This window comes from Calonectris borealis, chromosome 14, assembly GCF_964195595.1.
Source record: "Calonectris borealis chromosome 14, bCalBor7.hap1.2, whole genome shotgun sequence".
In the NCBI taxonomy this organism is placed as follows: domain Eukaryota; kingdom Metazoa; phylum Chordata; class Aves; order Procellariiformes; family Procellariidae; genus Calonectris; species Calonectris borealis.
The window spans coordinates 12391609-12418584 of record NC_134325.1 but is presented as its reverse complement, the minus strand read 5'-3'; the positions used below and the strand labels follow the sequence as shown (position 1 = coordinate 12418584).

At 39.9% G+C, this 26976-nt stretch overlaps 2 protein-coding genes across 2 annotated transcripts in view; one reads left to right on the top strand and one right to left on the bottom strand.

The window, feature by feature from the left end:
* The window catches only part of CSTF3 (cleavage stimulation factor subunit 3), a 53478-nt gene extending 46097 nt beyond the window's left edge, over positions 1-7381 (bottom strand). Inside the window, exon 1 of the mRNA XM_075163232.1 lies at positions 7144-7381. Coding sequence (XP_075019333.1) covers positions 7144-7173 — 30 coding nt within the window. The 5' untranslated portion in view covers positions 7174-7381. The remainder of the gene's footprint in view (positions 1-7143) is intronic.
* A 127-nt stretch (positions 7382-7508) lies between these two features.
* HIPK3 (homeodomain interacting protein kinase 3) overlaps positions 7509-26976 on the top strand; it is a 114050-nt gene continuing 94582 nt past the window's right edge. The window contains exon 1 of the mRNA XM_075163227.1: positions 7509-8297. The gene's annotated coding sequence lies outside the window, so the exon portion shown is untranslated. The remainder of the gene's footprint in view (positions 8298-26976) is intronic.

Sequence of the window (26976 nt, the reverse complement as noted above, 5' to 3'; positions counted from 1 at the left end):
CAAATAATCACTCCTTATATTTTGGAGAAATCAACACTTAGGATTTCCAGTCTGGAGCGTTTTGCCAGAACTAGGAGTGTGAGCAAAGATGCATTCAGTTACACATCAAATCTGGGAGGACATCCACTGCAAGCACGCAGTGAAAGGGAACAAGGAGCTTGACTTTTAACCTAGCTCAACTATAGCCAGAAAGACATTTGATCCCAGTTTTGAAAACTGCATGTTAACTGCACTCTGTGCTTAGATCTGCTGTTATCACAGTTCAAGGCTATGTGCCTTTTGATTATGTATTTTTAATTGTACTGCTTGCACAACAGCCAATATCCAACATTGTGAATACTTAATTCTTGGGTATTTGTTCATTGCCATGATCCTGCCGCTATAAGCATTTTCAGTCCCTCCCTCTGGTTAACAAAAGCACTTGAGTTATTCTCATCCTGTAACAAGCCAGTTCAGACAGTTAAATCAGCAGAAAAATAATCCTATTAGAAAAGTGATTGACTTTCTAATGGTTCAACTCCTTGATTTCAGGATCAGATGTGATGCAAAATAAAGGATGCAAAACCATACAGGACTTTAGCAGTCACAACTTAGATCAGGTTAAACTACCATAAAACTGCACCTAATCAGATAGATACTGGCTTTTAACTCTTCTTTACTGCCTGAAAAAAAAATGCTGCAAAGAATTGTTGCATACAAACTGAAAAAATACTTTTTTCCTCTGCTTTTGATAATGGTGTTCAGTATACCTCCCACGTAATTGGGCTCCTATCCCACAAACAACCCTCTGAAGGTCATGGAATTATTTTAGCACTTAAGGTTCCATGTCCACAAGTATCTGTATTATTACCATCTATTCCGATTCACAGCTTCCCTTTCATTATTTACACACAGATAAATAGCAATGGAATTTTAGTTTCACAGATACTAAGAGTGTAAAATGATCTTTAGGACCGCAGTTTCCAAAATCTGAAAAGACCTAAAACCAAATTATCCAACAAGTCTAGGAGCTCCTTCCTGCAAAATACATCAACTGCACAAAAACCAAATTTGAATTCATAAAGCATGTCTGAGGGAACAAGAACAGAAGAAACAAAGTTGACTTTTAGTATTTACTAAAAGTTATTTATCAATCCCCTTCAAGGAAGAATTCTTGGTTTATACCTTACTGCTAAAAGCAACAGTTAACAGTTTCCCCAGGCCTCTGAGAATGAACCCTCATGACTCCAAAGTGTGTAAGAAAATACCTAGCGAAACACCTCTTTCAACTATTTGCACCACCTAATGCATCCAATTGCTTAAAGCATCCTCCTGTTTCCACAAAAGGATCTTCTGCAGTGAAAAGGAAATGTATTTAAGCAGCTGCTCCACCTGTGAAGTGGCCAGTTTAAGATGCTTTAAAAACTACCACTAATTACTAAATGAGAACTTCTACAAACAAGACATGTAGGCCGTTGTACACAAAAAGGCAGGAATTTTAATAGCTAGCTCAGTCAAATTGGTTCAACAGCCAAAAGGAGTTTTCTGTCCATTAAGATAGAAGCTACTGTATGGAGGTTTTGGCTGGCTGTTGCACAGTTTAGCATAGCCTGGACTGTAACAGACCCAATGAATACAATTTCAAATACATTAACATGCAACTTAACAAGCATTGCTAATTGTCCAGTTAGGTTAATTTACAGGTTTGTCTAGCCTAAGTTTTTTTTCCTAAAGTTTAGTTATAGCTGTATGTGCACAGAACAAGTTTTAAAATCCTATCTTCAGTAACACATCCCTTCACTACACTATAGTTACACCTTATCAATCCTTGCACTTTCTTAAACCCGTTTTTAATGCCTTGCCTTCTTCTATTCTACCACTAAGTCAATTCAGCTGTGAACACAATCTTGAAAAAATTTTTGTTCTTTAAGACTGGGTCACTATTAACAGACATAACCCAGCATATTCATCTTAAATAATTTAAAAAGGATACTTTTTTAAGTACTGTCCCCTCCCACACCCCCATAATCTGGGCTGGTTTATATCTCTGAACAAATCGAGAGGTTTAGATTAGTAATGACTACCATTCTTTCCTCACGAGACTATTTCCCAAACGTGAGCATTTAGACAGACACATTTTCCCCTTTAAATTCTTTTTGGTATACCTGGAACTTACTGACCCTGGAAATGCAGCTAAGATATAGAAATTGTTTACAATTTCTAAGGCTCTGCAGAGGGACCTGGACAGGCTGGATCGATGGGCCGAGGCCAACTGTATGAGATTCAACAAGGCCAAGTGCCGGGTCCTGCACTTCGGCCACAACAACCCCAGGCAACGCTACAGGCTTGGGGAAGAGTGGCTGGAAAGCTGCCCAGAGGAAAAGGACCTGGGGGTGCTGACTGACAGCCGGCTGAACATGAGCCGGCAGTGTGCCCAGGTGGCCAAGAAGGCCAACGGCATCCTGGCCTGTAGCAGAAATAGTGTGGCCAGCAGGAATAGGGAGGTGATCGTGCCCCTGTACTGGGCACTGGTGAGGCCGCACCTCGAATCCTGTGTTCAGTTTTGGGCCCCTCACTACAAGGAGGACATGGAGGTGCTGGAGCGTGTCCAGAGGAGGGCAACGAAGCTGGTGAAGGGCCTGGAGCACAAGTCTTATGAGGAGCGGCTGAGGGAACTGGGGTTGTTTAGCCTGGAGAAGAGGAGGCTGAGGGGAGACCTCATCGTGCTCTACAACTACCTGAAAGGAGGTTGTAGCGAGGTGGGGGTTGGTCTCTTCTCCCAAGTAACTAGCGATAGGACAAGAGGAAATGGCCTCAAGTTGCGCCAAGGGAGGTTTAGATTGAACATTAGGAAAAATTTCTTTACTGAAAGAGTGGTCAGGCCTTGGAACAGGCTGCCCAGGGAAGTGGTGGAGTCACCATCCCTGGAGGTATTTAAAAGACGTGTAGATGAGGCCCTTAGGGACATGGTGTAGTGGGCATGGTGGTGTTGGGTTGACGGTTGGACACGATGATCTTAGAGGTCTTTTCCAACCTGTATGATTCTATGATTCTAAGTTTCTTTCAAATGGCTCCTCCTGAGATGCTAAACCCACACAACCCTGCAAGAATAAACTTCTGCTTTCAGTATTGTGCTCAATGACATCTATTTTCAAAATGTTAAGCTAAAGTTAACTACAATAACATTTACTGTTGCATTTAGAATTCAGAAACTTACATGATGTACTATATCAAACAAACACAAGGCATGAATGAGAAGAAGGAGTAGGAAAGGACAAAAGTACCAGTAAGAAACCAGAATAGACTGCTTTAGAGGTCTTTTCTATAGTCACAGAGACAATACAGACAGCTTTTTTCCCCCACAGTTCAGTCTTGGACCAGATTCATATTCATGTAAAGTAAGATGCATCGCAGACTGGGGTACGTATCTTAGAAACAGTTACAGGAAGCGTGAAATGCATGTTCTAGCCTTAAAAGATCAGAAGGCAACTAATGCAGGGGTAAAGCAAATATTGCGTCAAGTCTTAGATAAAACTGATGCCTGGCAAGTATATATTTATTATGTGGGTAAGAATAGTGGTTTTGCCGTAGTAGAAAGAGGCAGAGAGCACAACAAATTTAGGTCTTGTTAGAGAGTAAATGAAACAACCACCACACGATTGAAATGAAGCTAGATGTGTACATTAAGGTCCAGAAAAATGTAAAGACATACATAGGTGCAAGCATGTACTCTTTGAAACCTTGACAAATTAAGAGATTGGAAAGAGCTTGTCACGGAATTTTCTGGCAAGCAGTGGCAGATGCAGCCTTTCAGTCTACAAATGTGGATTTCTATGATACAGACAGAGCTAAGTGTTCGGTATTCTAAAAACCGACCTTCTAAATTCTGGTTTGTTAAACATCATGTAGACCTTGCCAGGAGTCTGGCAGGGACCTAACAGATTTTAAGTCCTGACATCATTCAACTGATTCTGTAGAAATTAATTTGGGTCCAGCATAGCTAACACAGTGCAAGAATTTAAAATATACTGCCAATAGTGGGGCTACATCACATTTCTTTGCCCCCCTGCCCCAGCCTGTTCTACAATAACGATACAAGGAGGAGACAACCTACATAGCTTAGGCTCCTGATCTAGACAGTAAAGCAGACTAACAATGCCTGGAGCTAAGCTGAGCCTAAAGGCAGTAAAGCCACATTTCAATTGCACTGCACCTGGTACAATAAAGCCTCTTAAACCCCAGCTGGGTCTTTAACCTTACAATACCTTAATTCTCCCACCCTCCCTACATCCAACATTCCACTCACTGTTCTTCCTTCCCACACTACCACAACTTTGTAGTTGCTGGAGATGGCAATGGTTATTCACCTGGCTGCTTCTGGAAGTCCCCTCCGAACCCTAAGATCTGGGAAGCAAGACGCAGACACCTCTGCATGTCAGTGAGTCAGAGCTAACAATTCTGATTTGTCAAAGATCTTTAACATCTGCATCTTATGCACTATCATGTGTATATCTTATGCACAACATAGATGCAAATTAAGTGTACAGTCACCTCCTTATACTGATCTAACTATGTGACTGTCAGTGAAAATGGCACCCAAAAACTCAGAAGCTGGTCATGGAAGCAGCAGGTGAAACCTGAAACAGGAAAGCCAGACGCAATCCAACCTCTGCCTAGCTTCACCTTCCTACAGAAAGGAACATTAAGAATATCGTGCTTGTGAAGTCAGAGTACCCTTTAGATAGCTCTGGGTTACAATAAGTTACAATACATAGCAGCTGCAGTGTGGGGAAGGGAGCAAGGCACCCCCCAATCACAATGCTTTGTTGTTCCTCCTTCCCCAGAGACACAGTGAATTTAGGTCTATCATGCTCTGTAAGACCAGTTAGACTGGCATCAACACTTACTTAAGGTACACCTGCCCCACTACTGGATGAGTGGTAGCCTAGGATGCTGAAAGCTTCATGGTAGTATTGCTAAAGACACCAATATCAAATTATGGCCTGCCTTGACATTAGAAGTAAGAAACAGAAGTCTGCCAGGGTAAGAAAAAAAAAATGTAGAGGACAACTTAATGAAACCAAAGAAAATTGATAGAAGGAAGGTAACTGACCATAACAAAATCAGAGACTTATAGGAAACCAGAATCCAGAGGCCTTCATAAAGAGGATGGAGTAGGAAAAATATAATTTAACCCGATCTATAAGAGAGTTGGGGTTTTTTTTTATTTTTACTTAAAGTGCACCCAACGTGAAAACAGTCATCACAATGGGTAAAAAGGATGAACCTTAATACGGATCAAAAAAACAAAATCCAAGCCATAAGTTAAACTACATGCTTTATGGCTGCAAATAATGATTTGCAATTTTTTGAATGCTAAAACCCTCTGTGATATGGCATCACAATATTAAAGCTGTTACTTTCCAGAATAGCTTTTACTTCAGTATGCAGACAATAATTCAACCTTTTGCATATTAAATTCTCCCTTGCAAAAGAAAATAAAGAAAAACAATGCTGACTTAAGGTTTTAAGTTAAATAGTAATGTATTACAAGCTACAGAAACACACTACTTTAGCCAGCAGTTTAATTAAGCAATTAAACATCAATGTAATTTTTAGAAAAATATATTGGAGTGGGTAAGCTCAAATATGAAAGATATCACACATCAGGATTACCAAAATTTTATTGTAGCATATTCTTACTTCTTTGTAGCCATCTACCTTGTGATGAAGTAAACCATTCTGAAGAATCTCTTACTTAAACATACTACAAGTATACTTATTAACCTGACCAGCTTTGAGCATATAGGCTGGTAATTGATACGATATTTTCTTTATGTGACAGAAACTGGGTATTTTACATTCTGAGCACTTGCCTTTCTAACGCCCCTCCAGAATCGGTGATCTTCGAAAGAGTTTATACGCCACCCTTTCAGAGTACAGGCCCAGACACACAGAAACATAACCTGTTTTGTAAAGAGATGGACATTCTACAAAGAAAAGCTTCTTAAGGGAGCATTAAGTCACCAGCTTAATTTTAAGTATTTTTGTAGGCTACCTTGGCCACTAAGGCATGCCACAGTGTTATCAATCACTCCTCCCTCAGTCAGGAACTTTCGTCCCCACCCCTCCAATTAATACCGATTTTAAACATAGCCCTAACTATTAAAAAGATCTGTTTAGAGAAATTCTGCCAGTAAGTAGGAGATAGTTCATGGCAATACCAAATTTAAAAAGATGACATACAACACGCTGATTGCACCTGCCTAGAAAATAAGAAGTTGTGATAAATATGTATTTAGGATATTTAAAAAAAAACAAGCCAAAACCAACGGAAACAGTAGTTATTTCCCCCCCAAGAGCGAGAATACTACACCATAAAGAAGATTCTTTATTAAATAAGCATATCTTTACTGCTTCTAATTTAAAGGTGTTTTAATAATGCCTTATTCTGGAGGAAAAGGTATTGTTAAAGAGGCACACAGCCTTATATGTGAAGCACATATGTTCAGCAAACGCTCACTTTACAAAACACTACAAATATATCAGTGTAAACAGCTTATCTGGGTTTCAATTTTCTTCTGGAGTGGGTATACTCAATGACCACGAATAAATGAGATGGGGAAAGCGAAGCTCACTGGAGTGTCTATTGTCCACCTCGACCTGAATTAAAGCTTGCTTACCAGAAACGCGAAGACTGAAAGAGACATAGTTTTCGGAGCGTTACCGGTTTTACCGAGGGCGGGCGCTGGGAGCAGCTCCGCACACCACCCTCCCCCAGCGCCAACGCTTCGCTGACGGCATAAACTCGAGTTCCTCAAAATGGGTGTGTGCGGCGGGGGAGGGGAGCCCTCCGCCGACCGCGCGGCTGAGGAGACCGGCAGGCCTTACGGGCCTAGGGAAGAGGCAAGGGCCGCGCTCCCGCACCCCGGCCGTGTTCCCCTCAGCCTGCGGCGCGGCCGCCAGCGCAACGGCCGCTCCGGGCGGCGGCCGGCGGCCGCGCACGCTGCGCCATACGCTCAGCCCCGCCGAGGCCTGCACAGCACGGCCTCCACCGGGCAGCCCTGGGCCGGGCCAGGTCGGGCCGCCCCATCGCCACGGCGGCCCTAGCCCCTACTATTCCCCTCAGGGAGCGGCCTGCGACCTCACCCTCCTCCTGCTCACCTGGTCGCCGGCAGCTCCCTCTCCGGACATGGCGTGTTAAAACAGGCCTGGGGCACAGAGGCCCCAAACAGATTAAAAACCCCTTTAAAAAGCGCCCGGCGCTGCCGCCGCGGGCAGCTCCACCGGTCACGCCAACCGCTGCGGCCCGGAGTTCCAGCAGCGCTAGCGACAAAATGGCGGCGCGGCACCTCCGGTCCGGCTTTCAGCGGGGGCGGGGGGGAGGAGCTGCGCCGCGCCGCGCGGGGGACGCCGGGAAAAGCAGGGGCGGTGCTGAGCGGCCGCTGTGTGGCGGCGCGCGGGTATAAGCGGCGGGCGGGAGGAAGTGCGTCATGGCAGCGCGCGGCGCCGGGGCGGAAGTGGTCAGTGAGTGCGTCCCCGCGGGAGGCGACTGAGGGAGGCTCTGACGGCGAGGGGGGCGCCTCGGCCCAGCACCCGTGGCGGGGCCCGGCCTTCCTTCCCGGCGCTGTGGGGGGCAGGCCTGTCTCCCGCGGGCCAGCCCCACCTGCCTCCCGCCGCGTAGGGGCAGGCCGAAGGACCGGGGCCCGCCCCGGAGCCGCGAGCGGGGCGCTACCCTGAAGGGCGGCTGAGCAGGGCCCTGGGGGCCGCGGCAGTCGTACTCATGACGCTTGTAAGGGTCGCAGCGTGGGCGTTTTCTGCTGTCGCTCGGTCCCCGTTTCCTGGCGGACCGCTTGTTGTTGAAACTGTGAAGGACAGTGGGCAGAAACTATGAGGTTTTGGTAACCTCTAGCCCTGGCCCTGCGGGCTCGTCATGGGCTATTTCGTTAACGAAGCGTTGCCTCTTGAACAGTCACTTCTTTGCAGCAAGGCACTCTGCCCTTGGTGAGGTAACGTCAGCAATGTCTGATGGCAGTAGACCCATCCCTTCCACCTCAAAAGAGCTCTTGTTAATCAAGGAAGCAAGTTCAAAAGACAGGCTAAGAGGTCATCGTCTCAAAAGACCTCAAGGACACAGGAGGCAGCTCCCCCTAAAGCTACTTAACTTTATTTACAAAGTAATCACCAGCCTGTCTGTGAGAGGAGAGCTTTGAATCAGCCATTGCAGAGAAACTAACTGTTACATAAAACAAATTCATTGAAGGAGGCTTGGCAGATACCAAGGTGAAAGCTGACTTAGCTGCCTTCACAACAGCAGTGTAAGTGTTCTTAAAATTGTATAATACAGTCATATTTATGCAAAAATACTTGAAGTAACTTGATACTAGCACTGTTTGGGTTCCTTTCTGCTTCATCTTCCAAAAGTCACCTTCTTAAACCACAGTAATGTGTGGAAAGAGGACAAAGAAAAACAATATATAACCTTTTTTCCTGAAGCTTGACCCCCCCAAAAAAGGGAGCAGATACTAAACACTTACTTGATCAAACTGTGGAGTAACATTTTTCTTCTTAATATTGAAGAATTTTGCTTCTGTTATTCTTCAACAGTGAAATACAAATATGCCTATCAATCTGTCTTGATAGATAAGCTGTCCTGTTCTCTGATTTCTTAGAGAATAGTGGTTTTGTGATACGAGGCTAATTTGTTGTTTCTTATGGGCTATTTCTTCCAAGTCACAGCAGACTCCGTTTTGAAAATATTTGATACATAAATACAATTTCTTTCCAAAAAAACTGCATTTCCAACTCATCAGTGTAATGTTTTTCCATTTCCCATCTAGGAACCAATTCCTTGTAAGTAATCACTTAAAGCAATGCTGGTGAAACTTCTAATTAGATAATAGGTATGTTTTTCTAGGTCTACAGAGTGTCAGCTGCTTTAGTGGCCTGTTGAAATTTTGTTCTAGTTCTTTGGTTTTTTCTAGTCTAATTTTAGCTGCTTCTGGTTTTGGGATTGCTGCCTTCAGTTTCATAAAATGATAAAGGTGTTTTTGAATGATGACAGCACCAATGACATCTTGCTTGCCTAATAGCACGAGTTAGTAAAGCGCAAAATAAGTGATGCCTAATGTCATTAAGACTTTTGCTCCTTACCTCCTGTAGCCCCTCACCCCACTTAATAAAATAACGTGCTATCTCTTAAACTGGTGGTGTTCTTGATTTCTGTAATTCCATGCATAGAACAGACCTCGGGCAAAACCCCAGCTGCTGTAAATACAACTAGTGCCTATTCCCTTTCTGTCAAGTGTTGCTGTGATAGCTTGAATTAACAGCTCTAATACATGGTCTTAACTCTAGTGTGTTGGTTGGAGAAAATTAAAAGGACCACTAATGTACAGAAGGAAAATTAAATTTTAAATTGTTAGTGATACGTTGTACCTTACCACTTCAGCCCTAATAGCTTGCCTTGTTTTGCAGTTAAATGTGAACTTTTTCACAACTGTGTGTGATAATGAAGGTGTTTATGTTTTGATGTGAATCTCACAAGGGGCAGTATTACTTATAAAACCTGTGTGTAAATGATAGATCATGTTTCAAAGTAACTTTGAAAGTGTTTCCTTGTCTTAAATTTAGAGTTTAGATATAACAGTGTTAGCTTAACTCAAGTTTTGCCTAGCTGTAACTTAAATTTGGGCCTCATGCAAAAGTCTACTGGCTTGAGTTCAGTAGTATTGTAAGTTTATGTTAGTTGACCCATTTGACAGGCTGATTTGGAACTTTCTTGTTGATGGTGTAGGAGCAAATAATGGGGATGCAACAGCTAAGCTTACAACTACTTAGTTGCTAATTCCTTCTGCGTAGCTCAAATGTCGCTTTAGGATGTGGCTGTTCCTTCCCTTCCTTCTGAAGCTGCATCATCTCAAGTGGAGTAGCTCAAGGCTTCTAGCCCGAGGTAACTGGAGCAGTGAAGACATGATTACAGGCCTGTCTGCTTGGGAAGGCTGCACTTTAATTTTCAGGTGGTTTGTGATATCAAAGCAACAGGACATTGCTAATATTTACTATGCTGTAGTGATTCATGCTTGGTTCAGTAATTGACATGAAACTTAATGGCAAGCTATGAGTTAACAAGTAAACTATTGTGGATTATACTGCTCTGTGAGTGAGTGTTGCAGAAATCGAAAACAAATCTGAAACTGAACATGAAGACTACTGTACCTGCAGTTCAGTGGCACTTAAATATTTCTGCTTGGAAAAAATAGACAAAAATTACGTGTCACTTAGAAGAAACAACTGGAAGAAAATGAGGTCTTAAAACAAACAGATGTTGAACCTTAAAGGCTGCCAGGCCAAGATCTTGGCAAACCATAAAGTGGAGCAAACTTGAAAGGAAGCTGCTTTCACAGAGCTGGGGCAGTGGTTATCAAATAGAGCTGACATACCTGTCTTCCAAGTGATTTTAGCTGCTACAGCAGATTATTTTTTAATACTAGTTATGAAATCACAGTTTTTGTGCAACCCTTTTAAGTGGAACTCTATAACAACTGAAAACAGTGTTCAGAAACTTTTTTTCAAAAGGATTCACTCACAGATATAATTATGTCTGTTCAATGCTAGAGAGAATGTTTACAGCTCTTAGATTTGAACTGCCCTATTAATTTCTATGTGTTAATGCTGAATCTCAAGCTACCTGAATGCAGAGGATGCTGGGAATTGTCCCCCCCACTGCGTCATAATATTATTGGAGGCTGTGGGCTGTGTCACCCCTCCTCTGAGGTGGATTTCAGCATATGTAGGGTGAAGACAGTTTGACTTGAAAACTGAGAGACCCTGTCTTGCTATTGGCCAGGGTGATGGTGGGCCCTGTTGTTTCCTCAGCTGAGAGTTCTGCAGTACTTGAGTACTCCTATAGAGCCCATAATCTGTCCTTTTATATTTCTAAATTGATCCCACCATGGGAATACTGTGAACTAAAAAAAGAAGGTAGTCTAAATTTATATTCCCATAGGCCATAATTAAGAATGAAATTCATCTTTCTGCCAAACTGGTTTTGCTCCCCATTTGACATCCACTGGTCTCTTTAATTGCTTGCATCAATGGCAAAGATGAGGAAGAAAGCAAAACCCAAGCTAGGAAGCTTTGCTGAATTTGTTTTCTTGGGCTCTGCATTCGTACTGCTGGAGTTTGTAGTGAAGAGTGAAGGAAGCAGCTGGGGGACTTGGGTGGTGGGGAGGGGAAGGCAATAGTGCTCAGCTGAAAATGGTATCCTGTAAGGACCTTTCAGCTGACAGGAATGTCAATGTGTGAAACTATTTGGATGGATACGTGACTGGTAGGAGCTGTGGCATCAGATCTGTTGCCTAAGTAATATTCTCTGAAATAGCTTGCTTTCTGGGCATTTTCTCACTCTTATCACCCTGTCACATGCAACACAGTGCTACAGAGAGCCTTTCTTTGCTCTAAATACATGGTGCTGAAGTAGGAGATTGGAGCAGTGAGCTGCTTGCTCATTAAGTGAGACTCAGACTGATACATGCACTGTGGGGTTTGGAATATGGAAGACCTTAATATGTCAAAATGATGCAGCCTGAGTATTGGGTCTGTTGCTGCTTCTATGTTGCTGGATCCAGTAGTGGTCTTGCTTATCATCAGTAGTTGGGGAGGAGAAGTCTTACTTCGTTTTAGTTCTGTCTTGTTTCTGATTCGTGCCTTCTGTTGTCATCTTTCCCATTTGACTGCTGTAGGCAATCTGCGCAAGAAAGGCATGGTAGGCATACGCTGTGTGTGCGTTATTCCAGTTACTAGTGTCTGAGGTGCTGGTGATTATCGTCCCAGTAGAGATTTACAATATGGAAAGTGCAGAGAGGGTCATGTGTCATGAAAGGTGTCTAGATTACAGGAACAGAAACATAAATTATGACAGCAATAGCAAAGGATGAAATTCTGTATCCCCTGTTACCCAGTATATCGGGCTTCATGATCAGAGTCTGTTATGAAATTAAGAAGGGAATCAGTGACATGCAGTGGTAAATTATGTGGGTGTAATGCAATGAAAGGAAGTTTCTTTTTTGGAGAATAGAGAGAAATTTGTCAGGTTTTAAAATGAGTTTATTTAGGGAGTGAAACTAATTTAGAAATTTAGTATATAAGCAGAGAACAAAGGTGAATGGATTAGTGAATAACTAGGGTGAATAGTAGAAAATAATTGTAGTGGACTGCATAGTTGCAGTAATGTATTTTAATAGTGTAATAAGATGTTAAAATTATGTATTGAATTCTCGCCTCCTCAACATCAATTCATTTGCTTGAATTGGCTATCATTTAATGCTATTTAACACAGTATTGCCTCGTTTATTTTTTGTAAGCAGCTTTCAGCTTTCCAAGAAAAGTATAAATAATCCACATGTAGACCAAACAAGCTTTTTCTAAATCTTGTTCTGTTTTTACTCCGGCATTCTTTCCCAGTATAAGTAGTTGTTCTCTTTCTATAACACTACTTTCTATAACAGCACTACTTGCTGTTGTGGATCAGTATTAGTATTCATCAACATTTATTTATATTACCTTGTGGATTCTTTGGAAAATTTACCATAATGAAATGAAATCTGAAGCTGGATCTCTGTCTCTGTTTAAAACTGTATTTTAATGATGAAACATTAAGCAGTGAAAATAGTGCTGAAAGTTGTTTAAGCCAACAGCTGGATATCCTCAAAGGCAGGGTTACAGTGGTTTTTTACTTAAGCTTTGTGGACAGATATTTATGGATGTACCATTTATAGTCTACACACAGAGTCCAACATGTCCTGAATGCTTCAGGCGTATAGTATATGTGCAGATCAGTTCTCCGGTACGTGCACAGTCCGTCTCGCATGTCCAGCAGCCATTTCTATGACATTCCTGCATGCCTGCCACCAGGCTGCAACAGTGTCCAAGTGTCTGAAAATCAGAGAGAGACTAACATCCTCCAGTTCTGTCTGGACAAAATTTCCAGGCAGAAAAATAGAAGAAATCTAGAAAAACTCAAATTGCAGAACAAAGTTTTTTTTAAAACAAAACAAAACAAAAACAAAAACCAACACAATCCTCAAAAACAACCCAAATAAAAAACCCCACACAAACAAACAAAAAACCAAACCAACAAAAAACCCCCCAACTGAGTAATGCTGTTTGTCTGTGTACTGGATTAAGGTGGAGTCCAAAACAAGCCTTGCAGCTAGAGGAGTAAAAATGAAGTAATGTATACAAATACAGCAGCACAGTTCACTAATTGCAGTGTTCTCAAATTTTTGAGTTTGACTTTGTAACCTAAATGTTTTTGAAGTAGTTAAAATGTGTTTAATGACCACTACCATGCCTAGATCTCTTCTTGCGGTTTGTCCCTGTTGGCTTGCGACCACTCCGTGTCCCCAGCACTGTGACTCACCCGGGAGGTGGCAGACAAACACCGCTCCAGCGCAGCTGGAAGCAGAGCGAGGGGACAAGCAGCACGTACCTGGCAGCCGCCCAACAGAGAAAATGGCATGGCAGTAACTTCGTGTCTTTTTATGTCTAGATTACAGGACTTTTTCCTGCCATATTATTATTTGACATCAGAAGTAGCTTTCTGTGAATCCTACTATGAGTCACAGCTTGCAACGATGAATCATTATTAAAGTATTTTAACTTTATCTTATTTTAGGAAAAAGTCACGCGCATCCTGGTTTTAAGGGTATTAATACTCAAAGGTAATTATAAGGGCAGAAAGTAGAAGCATATGGAAGGAAAATAGAGGCATCAAAGGATGATTGGAAATCAAAGAGGGAACTTGCCAGTATTTAGCATAGTAGTCATCATCCAACAAATAAAAAGGAGAACAAAGTGAGGTGGGGCAGAGCATACTGGTTTGTAATTGGTGTTGCACACTTTTGCATACCAGTATTCAGCCTCGGTTGTTTTCTAGTGTATGTTTACTCTGGTTGTAAATACATAGACAAAGCCTTTTAAAAACATAGTGTTGATTGCAGTTATTTCTCACAGTGATACAAAATTTAGTGTTAATTGTGATTATCTGATCTAATACTGGAGTGCTTCCAAAAATGTTAGTGATTAACAACAAATAAAAATTTACTATCTAAGCATAGTGTTGCTTGCACTCAAATGCCTTCTACTTAGCTGAATAATCCAATCATCATAAGATGAGGGTGTAAAAGTAAGTTTATAAGACATTAGATGCTATTCATTTTCATAATATATTGGAATACATAAACAGAGAACATCACAGGTTTCCACCTCAGGCTGTTTTGGGTAGAACTCTTGTTTTCTTAAATACATGTTGTCCACGGACTAGGAGGTTCACCCTGCTGACATAAATCGTACCTATTCAAGCACTGTGTTTGTGCAGCCTAGAGAAACAGGAAAGGTGGAACTGGCCAACCAGTCCACCTGTAATGGGGGTGGGGAGGTTGCTATGCAACTATAGTATTTGATGTTTTACTTGAAAGCTCAGCTCCAGGAAACAAGGGTTTACATAAGAATCAATCAATCTTTCTGTCTTCTAAGTTAGTTTCCTTCTGTTACAAAACAAAGCTTGTTTGTATGATCCAAGTACATCGTAAAGTCTCAGAAACCTAGAAGCAATGTGAAAGAAGCCAAAGTTTAGGGTTATTTTAATCTCCGTGTTTTGGGCAAGCTTGATTTACAAATCTTGGAAATGCCAGTACCCTCCTGGTGCTGGAATAGCAATCACCCCTCCTTCCACATTCATGGTGTACAGCTTGAACCACAAAATACTCCTTGCCTTAGTTCACCTTCAAAACCTATTGTGACTGTCCTGTGTGTCCCACCTTATGCTACGCTTCTGTCTCTAATGCAATTATTGTCAGAGTTTATGGTTATCAAAGTTTATTTTGAAGAAATAACTAATGTTTCTGACCTCTGTGCATATCTCCTATATGGGTGATGTTACCTAGTCCAGAGTTAGACCTGCATGCTGCACTTGAAATAACAGCTCCCTTAGAGTTTATCCCTGTGTAAATTTACCTTGGCAGATTGCGTGCTTTTTGAATTAAGGATTACGTTTTCATATTTATCTATAAAGCATCTGGGTACCATGGTGATCAGATCAGACAAGCAGACAGTTAAATTTGCACTTAATGTTAGCTGACAATGCCAGGGTCTTTTCCCATAAGAAGTTGGGCTTCATGTTAACAGAGCTGTGTTCTCTAGTAAAAACAGTGATTCCAAGTGTTAGTGTGTGCTATTTTTTAGTAAATTAATAGGGACACAAAGCTAAAGAGGTGCTTTTACATTCTCTTTATTAGCTAAGCTTGTCGTTAGCAGTGAAGTTACAGCATTTGAACCTCAGTCATGATACCTCAGCTCAACCACCACATGCTATAGTAGAATTTGCTTTGGTGTTGTATTTCTGAAATAGCATAACACTGCACTTTGAAATCTCAGTTAAAGGAAATGTCTCAGCCTAAATATAAGAAAAAATTATCCTTCAGGTCAACAGTCTGAAAAGTATTGCCTCTTCTAAACAGCTCTAATTATATATTGATTGTACTTAAATCTTGCATTACAGTTCATTTCATGTTACATTTATGCATTTGTTATTTTTTTTCCTTGTGTTATTTTGACAGTTTTTAAATAATAATACATGGATGAGTGTTTACTCTGGAACAGTCATTTCATTTTATTAGCATACAGAGGGCAATGAGGCAGAAAAGGGAATGTCATGCTTGTATATTAGCTCTTGTTCCAAGTAGTAACTTTCCAAAGACTGTCTGGGGACAATTCCTGGGGAAAATTCCTCCCTGATTATGGTATACATTATCACATACTGTTTGTGAGTTGCTATCGCTATACAGTGAAGCAGTTAAAACCCTCAATGCTGAACTACAAAACAGGCCATGAAGCAGTTCTTATCATGTATTACTATAATTTTAGTTGCGTACGTGTGTATGTGCATGCAAAATTACCCAAAACGTAATGATCCTGCAATGATTTAACACCAAAATGAGTGCACTGTGGATTTTTATTATATTTGTTTGCTCCTTGACCAGAAATTATCTGCCTTTATTTCTCATCATTCAGTCTTTCTGTTGTCACTCTCTTGTGGTAGTTTGTCCTGGTTTTGTTCCTTGAAGCAACAGAACAAGAGCTGCTGTGTTTCAGAAGTATGCATCCATTCCACTGTATGAAAAACAGGATTTCAATGCAACTTTGATCGAAAGTGAATGAATCCCACAACTTTCCTTTTAATTTCTGTAATTTGTTAGAAATTATAAGCACAGAAGGATGTATGTATCCCAGCACAGTTTGGGAAGGCCATCCACTCAGACATGAGAGTAGGTTTGGGAATATTGTCAATGCTAATTACCTTGTAAATCCAAGTGCCCATTACAACAACTGTAGCTTTCCCAGTTACAAACATATTGCCAGCAGATCTGAAACAATTTAGTAATAATTATTTTCACAGAATGGTGGAAACATGCCTTTGGGCTATTGTTTGGATGCTAAAAGTACCAGGGGACTTTCTCACAAAGCTGTATGCATATAAAAAGCTCTGGACCTACTGTGGGTTAAACATAAAAATGTGCTTTCTGCAGTATGTGCTTGTGTTCCTGAGTGAAATACAGCCTATGTAAGAATCACTGGTCTGTCAGAACAGAACCAGTTCAGTCCATGGATCTGTGTCAATGCAGTCTTAGTTGCTGCTTAGTTGTGGGCTTCAGCTCTAAAACAGCTTCTGAAACTCCCATTGCTATCTCCTTGTAGAAATGTTGCATGCCTAAAGAGCAACAAGTCTCCATACTAATAATTAGAGAGAACAGAATCTATTTCTATGTTGTGTGACAGACTACCTCTACATTAACTTTGTTACTACTAAGAAATTAATTTTAGGGGCCTCCTTTATCCCGTGATCCCTGAGATGAACAGAGAAGTTATCCCTTAATTTCTTTTGTGTGCAAGCAAGAAATAACATAGGATGCTGTGGTCCTGTATGTCTTGGAATATGGAGCCAGGCAGCTCTATTTGTCTACGTGCTGGTGAGATCGAGGGCATGGCAGCAGCATGGAAACTGTCAACAGTGGCATGGTATTATGGAGGGATATACAAATCTTGTTGAAAAGCATCTGATAACTTACTTCTTGGTTCACATACTGAAGACAAATGTTTAGTGAGTATGATAAGCTAACTGATGACAGTGTGCATATGTAATAGACTGAAGGATGGCACATAATAGTGTCTCGTAAGTTCTTTGCTCATCAAGGATGTAATTGTGTTTAAAAAGCTGAAAGACAGCAGGTTTGGCTGGTTGTGTTAGAGCACTTAAAAGACTTAATGCATTGTGTATGTTATCTAGCTCAATGTGTTTTTTTCAGCAGTATCTTTGTCCTCCCACTTTGCTTTTTGTTTCTTCCTTTGCTGTATGACTCACTTTTATAATACGCTTTTGTTACATTTATCTGCTGGTTTTCACAATAAATCCTATTCCTTCCTTTTGCTACTTTCCTTTTCAGGTTTGCGTTGAGATTTCATATGTTTATAAATTCATGATCTTTTTTGCATTTTTCTCGCAGAAGCTAGCTCTTTGTACTAGTTACCAGTGTTAAAGAACCGTGCCTAAGCTATTTACCAAATCATTACATATCTTTTATTTTCCGAAGATATTCAAGTCTGTAGGAGAAAACACCGCTGTATGCACCAGACAAGTAAGAACGCTGTGAGAAATAGAAGTTAATACCAAGAGGTAATGAAGAAAAATGCCACTATTTTAAATATGGCGGTAAATGACCCTTACAATCATGATAAATTTTGAAACCATATTTACTCATATTTTCAAAGCCCTTGGAAGAATAATATGGATTAAAAACTGTTAAGGCTTGTTTTATCCCTCTCCTTTGTACTTAAAAGTTAGAGCATCTGTCACCAATACTCAAATAGAAGCATTGCTATCTGAGAGAACTAACTAGTTAGATTAAATACATTTTAAATGTCTAATAAAAGCTTTTAAAAATGCCTATAAATATATCTACATATATAAAATTGAGGAAACAACTGCAGTTTCTCTTTCCCAGCTGTATTTCATTCGTTCTGATTTTTATATTTAACTCATATTAAAAAGGAGGACATATAGAACATGATGGTAACAACATAAACAAAGGCATTTATAAAACCCAGCTATAAGGTGTCTGGGTGAAAAGGCAATTTCAGTCCTGGATCTGGAAATACAGATTTTTTTTTCTTAAATCTGTTTAAAATATTTCATAATGTTTGAATACATTTTAATTCAGACAGGCCTTAGGAGCTATTTGGGCTGATGCTATTATTTCTATATACTCAGGGCATTGCTTATACATTTTTTTCATATTTTGGTTACTTGACATAGGGTTCTAGAAAACAAACTGAACTGTTACCAAATGTGGGATGTAAGTTACATACACCTAAGGTGATATAGCATGTTGTCTCAGAGCCATCTGACAGAGCTTTCTGGTAGCATTGCCATCTATTTCAGTAAAACATCTGAGTGACAGTGAACAACAAATGACTGAGAAATTCCAATAATGTAAGAAAGAGGAATGAAACACAAGCAGCTATTTTGAGAGAAACTATTTTACCTTTTATTTTTGTGAATTCAGAAAAAATATTATTCCTAATGATTATAGGATTCAATTAAAGTAATTTCTTTTGTATTTTAGAAAGATTTTGAGTAAATACATTTTCCCATTATATTCTAAGAATAAAAAGGTAAGGGAATACTTTAGGCACTTGTAAAATGATAAAATTCAGAGAAAGGTTTGTATTACTTTTCTATGATGAGTACTTGTAAATGACTATAGAATATCCTTTATAGGAGTTGCCCAGATTTTTTACTGGGGTAAAGAGGAGATCTCATTAGTTAGTCTTCTGCGTAGTTCTTTTTAGTGATTAATGCAGTTTGTTTCTATTAAAAAAGGGCACATACTGAAAAAATTGTCTGAAATAATCTTTAGAATGCAGTATCAAAATGTTTAGAATTAAACCTGCCATAGGCTAAAGCAGATACCAAGAGCTTGAGGGAGGATAGAGTAAGGAAAGAGTAATAGCCCTTCTTTGCTTTCTCTTTATCCAATTTTGTAAATAAAAAAATGTAAGATACAAAGTTAAAATCTTCAATGTGCCAAAGCCTGTCTCTCTGTAAGGAAGGGATTCCCTCTTTCAAACTGTAGGCACTCTTGAACCAGCACTGAAATTTACAGTCAAACCCATCTCTAAAGAGCAATAAATGCTTAAAATTGGAGTGTAATTTGAAAAATACTATAAAAATAAACAACAGCCAGACCTGGGGTCATCAATACTAAAGGAAGAAAAAGTCCAAACATGCCATCTGGAGAGTTTGTGCTTTCCACATAGCTATCATTTCATATTGACTGTTGGATCCTTATTTCTTGTCATTAGATTATCCTTGGTTTTGGATTAAATTCTGATCCTAGAGAAATTAATTGTAAAGCTCACAAAGATCTTACTAGTCAACTGCTTTAAAGAATCTCTTGTAATTTGCAGAGCTTTGGCTGCAAAATGGGGTTATAGTATATTTGAAGTAGCCATCTTGTTCTGAGTGCAATGCTGTTTTCTGCACATCAGATCTGTCAGATCCTGTAGACTGTTGCATTTGTCCCCTAATTACAAGAATAATGTCTGGTTGTCCCTAACAATTACTATAAAAATGTGAAGAGGTGCTGTAGTTGTTCTAGAGCAAGAATCACAAAATCATTATTGAGTTGGCTCCCTGGCCTGCATCCTCTGCCTGTTTCCTGACCAGAAAAGCAAAAAGGCAAAAAAAAAAAAAAAAAAAAAAAAGGGGGCATTCAGTCCAGACTGGTATGGCACCTCTAGACTGCTTCAGTAGGGGGAGAAGTAAATAGCTTTTATAAACAAGGTTCCAAGTACAAAGAGCAAAAAGGTAAAACCAGCAGAAGACATTAACTTGTTTACTTGCTTACTTCTTAAATTTTCCCTACCAGCTTTTGAGAATCTTGTCACATCCATCTCTGCTCTTCATAAAGCATCTGTCCTGCTTTTTTCATTGCTGTTTTTGCTACCAATGGTGTGCTTGCAGCTCACCGGTTCTTTACTGTAGGCTAGCTCTGTTAGCAAGTCAGCATATGAAATCCAGAAAGCGGTTGGGGAGCAGTAAAACGTCACTAGTCTAGTGGATGCTGAGCTGGGATATTTTCCTTGCAGGATCTTCCCTATTCTCTCTAAAGGCTCATAAGACTTTATTTTCTTTTTATTGTCTTTTTTTTCCCTTTATTTATTTTTTATGTCTTTTCTTCCTTATAGAACATTTGATTTAATAAATTGCATTCAGAAAGGGTTAAAAAAACCAAGTAAATGATATTTAGGAAAAAACTCCAAACCCAATACACGTACTCTGGTCATTTCTCTGGTATAATTTGTGCCAGTAACTGTGCCACATTACTCTGCACAGCACTGGGATTTGCACATGTGTCATGGGTGACAGGGTCTACTTTATATTCTCTTTGTAAATGTCAAGGTAAGAAATAAACAGCCTCCTCCCAGACACTACTGAAGTAGCTTTAGGACTACAGAGTACGTGCCATGGTACTCATTAAATTGTGCCCTGGTTTCCTCAAGTATCCTAGAGTAGGAGTTGTTACTGAGGCAACACAAGGACTACTGTGCAGCTCCCATAAAAACAAGTCAGAGGGGTGTGTCAGGCGTCTACATACACATACACAGTGGCTCTGGATTGAAAATTGCCCTTTTTTTTTTTTTTAAGTTAAGCAACTGAGAAAAGCAAATGGGGATGGAAATAGTAATGTAAAAAGAATGCTTAAAAGTTTTTTAAATATCTGGATTTTGTGTTACTTTTAAGTGCCCTACTTTGGGTAGGAGAGAATAGAAATGCTGCTCATCAGCTGACCTGAGCCTGCATGAAGCTGATGGGTGAGTGGTTTTATCAGATGGCAGTCTTCTCACCTGTCAAGTCTGATACTGAAAGTTGAGCAGAATCATTCCCAGGTTGGCCTGGGAAGAGTAATTTCTCTATTTCATACGGAGAAATTTCTCCATGGAGCACTAGTGTTTTGTCCATGCTAACCGCACGAAGGTGCAGAGCGACCCAATGAAGGATACGACTATGTTGTTCTAAACAAGTGCAGTTGTGATAGTTGAAGTGATCTGCTCAATTCACAGCTTTTACATTTAGCTAGAAATAGATAGGAAGCAGAAACCTTTTCAGTTAGCCCCAAATGAAAGAACAGTCCCTAGAGACAGGCAGCAGACACAGTTCTCTCATATTAAGTCATAAGTTGCATATAGTTGTTTGTCTAACCTTTTTGGCTTTTTGTGTCTGTACAGCAGATGTTAATGCACCTGAAAATAGAAAGTCTGAAGCTTATATATTCATCCTTGTTTCATATTATAAAGCATGTGTGTATATTTATGTACATATAAAAATATGTATACAAATATGTATGACAGGCCCCTTTAATGGTAATCCCTGACCCATTCATTTGCATCATGCACAGCTGACTACCATTTATCTGCTCTGTTCCACAGAGCCCATTTTATATGTTAACATCCATGTTGCTCTTGCTGGTAGGATGGGCAGAGACCGTAACTGGAATTAGAAGGCAGTGACAAGCTTCCTGCATACGCCACCTCTTGGGAAAAAACTATTTGCTCCTATCCTTCCTTGAAGCAGGGTATGTGTAGATACTGTTCTGTGGTGGCTTCCATTTTAAAGTCCTCTTGAAAATCCTTCTGAGAGTATAAAAGGCAGACAAGCCTTGCAAGTTGTTGCCTAATACAGGTATACCTCCAGGTGTATTTTCTGCTCAAATCCTGTGTTCTAGAGCATCTTTATTTATGGTGGCTAAATGTTATAATGGCAACCTCAGACAGGTAATGTAGTGGTGCTTGTTGGGTTAGCTAATTTCAAAATCACTTGTTTTGGCAAACTACTGTATGTTGCCTAGCACTTGTTCCACAGGTGCCACAAACAGATCCCAGAAATGAAAGGCTCCTTTGAAATGCGCCCAGGTTTTTGTTAGTAGGATTTGGAGAAGTTTTGGAGTAGCTTAATTTGCCATGGTGATGAAGTATGAGGGCACATATGAATTTAAGACCAGCTTGAGAGGCCTGGGAGGAAGCATATTTCAGTGAGTGCTTTGGCTGTGGTGTAAATACCTGTTAGGAAAGGCTCCATCCCAGGCTACTCTTCCACCTGCTGCTGGGTTTCTTCGCCAGCTTAGTCAGTGAACTCATTTCACACTATAGCCAGACGCCAAGATGGCATATAGGCACTCTGAATGCAAAATCAACATTAAAAAATGGACGAAAAATAAAGGTCAAAACACAGAAGTGTTAGAAAGAGGAGAAGTCACTCTTAAAGACTCTGGATTACTCATGGTCCTAAGCTTGATTAGGCTAAAAACTCTCTTCATGATCATAAATGTTTGTTTAAAGTAGTAAAACCAGAAGAGTTTCAGGATACTAACACATGTGGCAGCATCCTTGTGTCTAAAAAGGTTAGGCAGAAACAAAATGTATTCTACTCAAAACACATGCAGAAAGGAAAAAAAAAAAGGGGTACGAATGAGGGCTTCATCTTAGTGGGGTGTCCAAGACAAGCCTCTGTATCTACTGAATGATTTCTGCATGGGCTGCTACATCCATTGACCTCCATGCACAGGTTTTATTGTACCAGCATGAAGTACAGGAGACAGATTAGCTCTGAAAAACAAGTTTTAAAATAATTGCTTTAGAGCAATTTTGAAAGATTTTTTTTCTTCTATTCAACCATTAAATGGAAGTGTCCTGCTGATGGCTCCAGCATATTTTTTAATTGAATAATTAACATGGATAATAGGCATTCAGCAGCGTTTTTGTTGGTAATCGCTGGATTTACTAATCTCCCAGAAGGTGGGATGATTCAGAATCTTTTAATGCCCCAAAATAGAAGGTAATTAAAACCCTACATACACAACTTGAAATAGAATTGGGTACAAATGCTGAAGAGGAAAAACTAGAAAATGAGCTTGAGGGGAAAAATAGGAGGGGGGGAAGGAAAATAATAGTCCTAAGTACAATAGTAGTAAGAATACTTATGAAATTACATTTTAAGTATTTGAAGTTTTCCTTACTCTGCCACACTTTGCAAGTGACTAAGACTTCTTTCAGAAAAATCCTGTCTCTGCTAGTTTCTTAGCAGGGCCTTGCTGCATGCGGCGTGGTAGGTGGGCTTGGCTGGACCGAGAGCAGAGCACTCACAAAAGCCATGTGGCCACTATGTGATGGGTCTCAGGAGAGATTGAGTGGTCACGTGTTCATATAGAGTGGGTGCTATACTAGTCAGCTGCTGAAAATTACATATGTAGTAACTATCTGTGTCATGGTGAGAGGAAACTGTAAGGGTTTTTGTGGGGAGGGTTAGCTCATATAATCAATGATACTTCGTTCCCGAAGAAAGTCTAATGAGGAAATGCACATCCTGGGTGTACTGCATCATACATCTATGAATGGTGACTAGGAGTTACAGGCTGCAGAGCCACGCTAACACGCAAAGTTGCACAGCTTAGGTTAATCCTTGGCATGATACCTTTCGTTGCAGTAATGCAGTTCTGGATGTAGACCACTACTGTGTTCTGTGTATCACTTAGTATGTATCACTTACAGTCACTTGACAACAGGGGGGCTGCCGCTTGCCATTGGAATTAAATCCCACAGTAACAAAGAACTAACACAGAGCTAACCACTTTCTCTCCCAAGTGCAAGCGGTATTCTTTTAACATTAACTTTTCCTCCTCTGGAGGGGGTGGAAAAAGAAACTGCAGGTGACAAATGTTAGTCCTGTCATTTACTTGACTAGATGAAGACAGTCATGCTGAGGTGACTGGGTGTAGGATGGAATCCAAACAGAATAGGAAGTGAGTTACTAATCTTATTTCCATAAAACAAGGCTATTAATTAACCTGTATAATAACTACTCTTTTTACAGAGGTATAGTGGACACTTGAGACTTCACTATTCACTTCAAAGAACTAGTGATCAAGTTCACATTGGCACAAGGAGGGCAGGGCTGGATTTCTCTACACTCTGCTTCTCTGCCAGATTCTGTTTACTAAAATACATAAGTGTGTGTTTGAAACATTATTTGCAGGCTTTGAAAAAAATATGCTGTACAAAGGCAAATATTATTTGCTAATTTGGAGATGCCGTTTGGTTTGTGGCAAACATCTATCATGAAATTGGGAAGCTCTAGAGCAGCCTTGTCTGCTCCCATAGAAATTTTTACAGGCCAAAATACTGACAAATGGTCCAAGAGAGATACAGTACAACAGGGAGCAGGGCGTTCCCACCAGTGTAACCTTAAATTGCTCTGACTCTTCTCAGGCTGTGATCCCTTCCAAGTAAAGACTGAACATAGACCAATTGTTGCTCATCCAAGGAACGATGAAGGCCAAAGTACCTTACTGCCACTAAACGATTCCAGATTAGATAAGACAATGGCTTTCATGAAATAATCCTGATACAATAAAAGGATACTTACATTATTATGTAATATAGCCAAGCAGCCTGCATGGGAGCCGTTTTGGACATACGTCCATGTCACTATATCATAATAGCTTGGCAGCCTCTCTGTGAGTTTTCCCAGGACCTGAATAGCAGAAACATTGCAAGTCAGTAATACTGTACATTGGCAGAACTTTGAGGAAAAGTTAGGCTGTGTCTTTTGGGATTGTGCTTGCCTCTAGCAAGCAGTATTGTTTTCTGTCTTGTATCACTACTCTTCTGCAGACAAATCAACAACAAAATAAAGCAGAAGTAGCTTAGCAGAAAGAAAAATGGATTTGGAATGCTGCTTTCGATGAGAAGCCAGACTCTGCCTGGCTTTTGTGCATCAGGTGGTATAAGAGCTACCAGGAGCATCGTGTACCCTTCACACAACAAGTAGGCAAGAAAAAGTATATTAATTTCTCCTGCTATGTGTGTACACCTGGGGACAAATGTTGCCAGAAAGGGGATGGGCAAGAGGACCAAGATGACTCTATCCCCTATTTAAATCTCTACAAGACATAGAAGGGAAAGGCTGCAATGCCTTCTGATCAAAAGTTGCAAGTCTTAGGAGTCTCTTAGTTTCACAGCAGCTGGATTTTTTTTTTCTAAATCTTCCTTGAAAAATACATTATAAGTTTAGTTTAATTGGGTTTTTTTGAGCAACTGTTTTAGAAAAGAGAACAAAGTGAACTTTAAAAACACAAAGGCTGGAATTTAAACTAACCCACTAATTATTATTTTGAGATCTTTTGGATGTCTGGCTGACTGCTTTAGTTTCTAGGACTATATCAGGGTAGCTTTTACACACCTTCTCTAACCAGCCATCTCTGGGAGTGAGTGTCTTCATAAAACCACTACTTTTTCCCCAAAACTCTGTGCAGTAGTATAGTATTTTACTGCCATGGTTTTTTGTTTTGGTTTTTGTTTTGGTTTGGGTGTTGTTTTTTTTTTTAGCATCAATTAACGTCATGTTTATTAAATACTTAACAAAGGTCTGATTCTGCAAACTCTTAATCCCAGAAGATTACACTGGAAATTCTTAGGCAATGATTATTCATGTGACTAAAAATTGTTCATGTAAATACATTTTTACAAGAATAAAATTATATATCCTAAATCTTGTCAGTTATTGATATATAGGGATTTCTGAATTAAAACTAGGCTTTGTTAATAAAATACAATAAATAATAAAATAAAAAGATATTATCACTGACTGAGCCTTCCTACAATCTGTCTTTTGTAAATTTTCTCCCCTCCAGACTTTTCCTTCTTTCAGAAGTCATAATCCTGGAATAGATGGTTTTGAATCTGAATTTTAAATTTCAGATTTGTATAAACTAAGTGGTAGAGCCATATCACTAGCTCTGAATTCGTTTGGGTTGCTCTGTGCTCCAAAAATTCATTCATTCAGTGCTTTGAAGTACAAGTGTGATCAGAGAACACACTGTAAATGTTAATAAAACTGTATTACATCAACATTAAGATGAATTATGAAACAAAAATGTACAATTCAATACGTTCAGTTTTAAAATAGAGAATGGATGGTGCCTGTATTACTTCATATAATCAGAAGAATAGTTGTTGGTTAATAATTAAAAGTTGCATTCAGTATATACAAAACTGTGGAAATAATTACGTTCTATCTGATTTCAAAGATACTTTTAATAAACTTTAGAGTAGGGTTCGTCCATGTGCTGATAGGATTATTGGAAATTCAAATCTGTGCTGGTGCACCAGAGTTCACTTTGTTGTAGTCACAGGACTTTTTTTTATGGATGACAATCTTTGCATTTTTAGCTAGGTATTAATATCTTGAGCAGCTTGGTATTTAAGAAAAAAATTTGGTTTAGTGTACATTTAATCTGTTTTCATTTTCATAAGCCTGCATGTCACTTGCGTATTATAGGATTGATTGATCGAATGACATTGAGTTATGATCTCCTATCTGAGCTGGCTTCATTACTTCAGTGCCTTACTACTTTAGCATGCAAAAATTTTGAGTTAAGGTTGCATTAAAAGGTAATGCTATCCTCTCATTTGCATATGCCAAACATGATGCTTAATTGCTTGAGAGAGAAAACTCTCCGTATGCATCCCAAGTATGAGCATGCCCCAGGCTGCAACAAAGAGAAAGGAAGTTGTGCCTTGAATTGTCTCATCTTCCAGCTCTGTTGGCAGAGTGAAACAAGTAAGGTGGTGGGAAGTTTCCTCTTCTCTTGTCCTGTGATTGGAAAAAAATATAGGTTAGACTTTAAACGTCTGTGGGAAGTAGGACAGTAAGCAGTGTTTCCCTGTGCTTTGTTAAACTGTCCCTGACTTGAAAGAGATGGGGAAAAAACCCATCCCTGTTACTGTTGGTAGAAGCTTCATAGTAGTGCTGCTTTTTTACTTTGACTTTTTTTCTGGTGAATTATTACTTTTGGTAATATGCATTAGTTTGTGCTATTA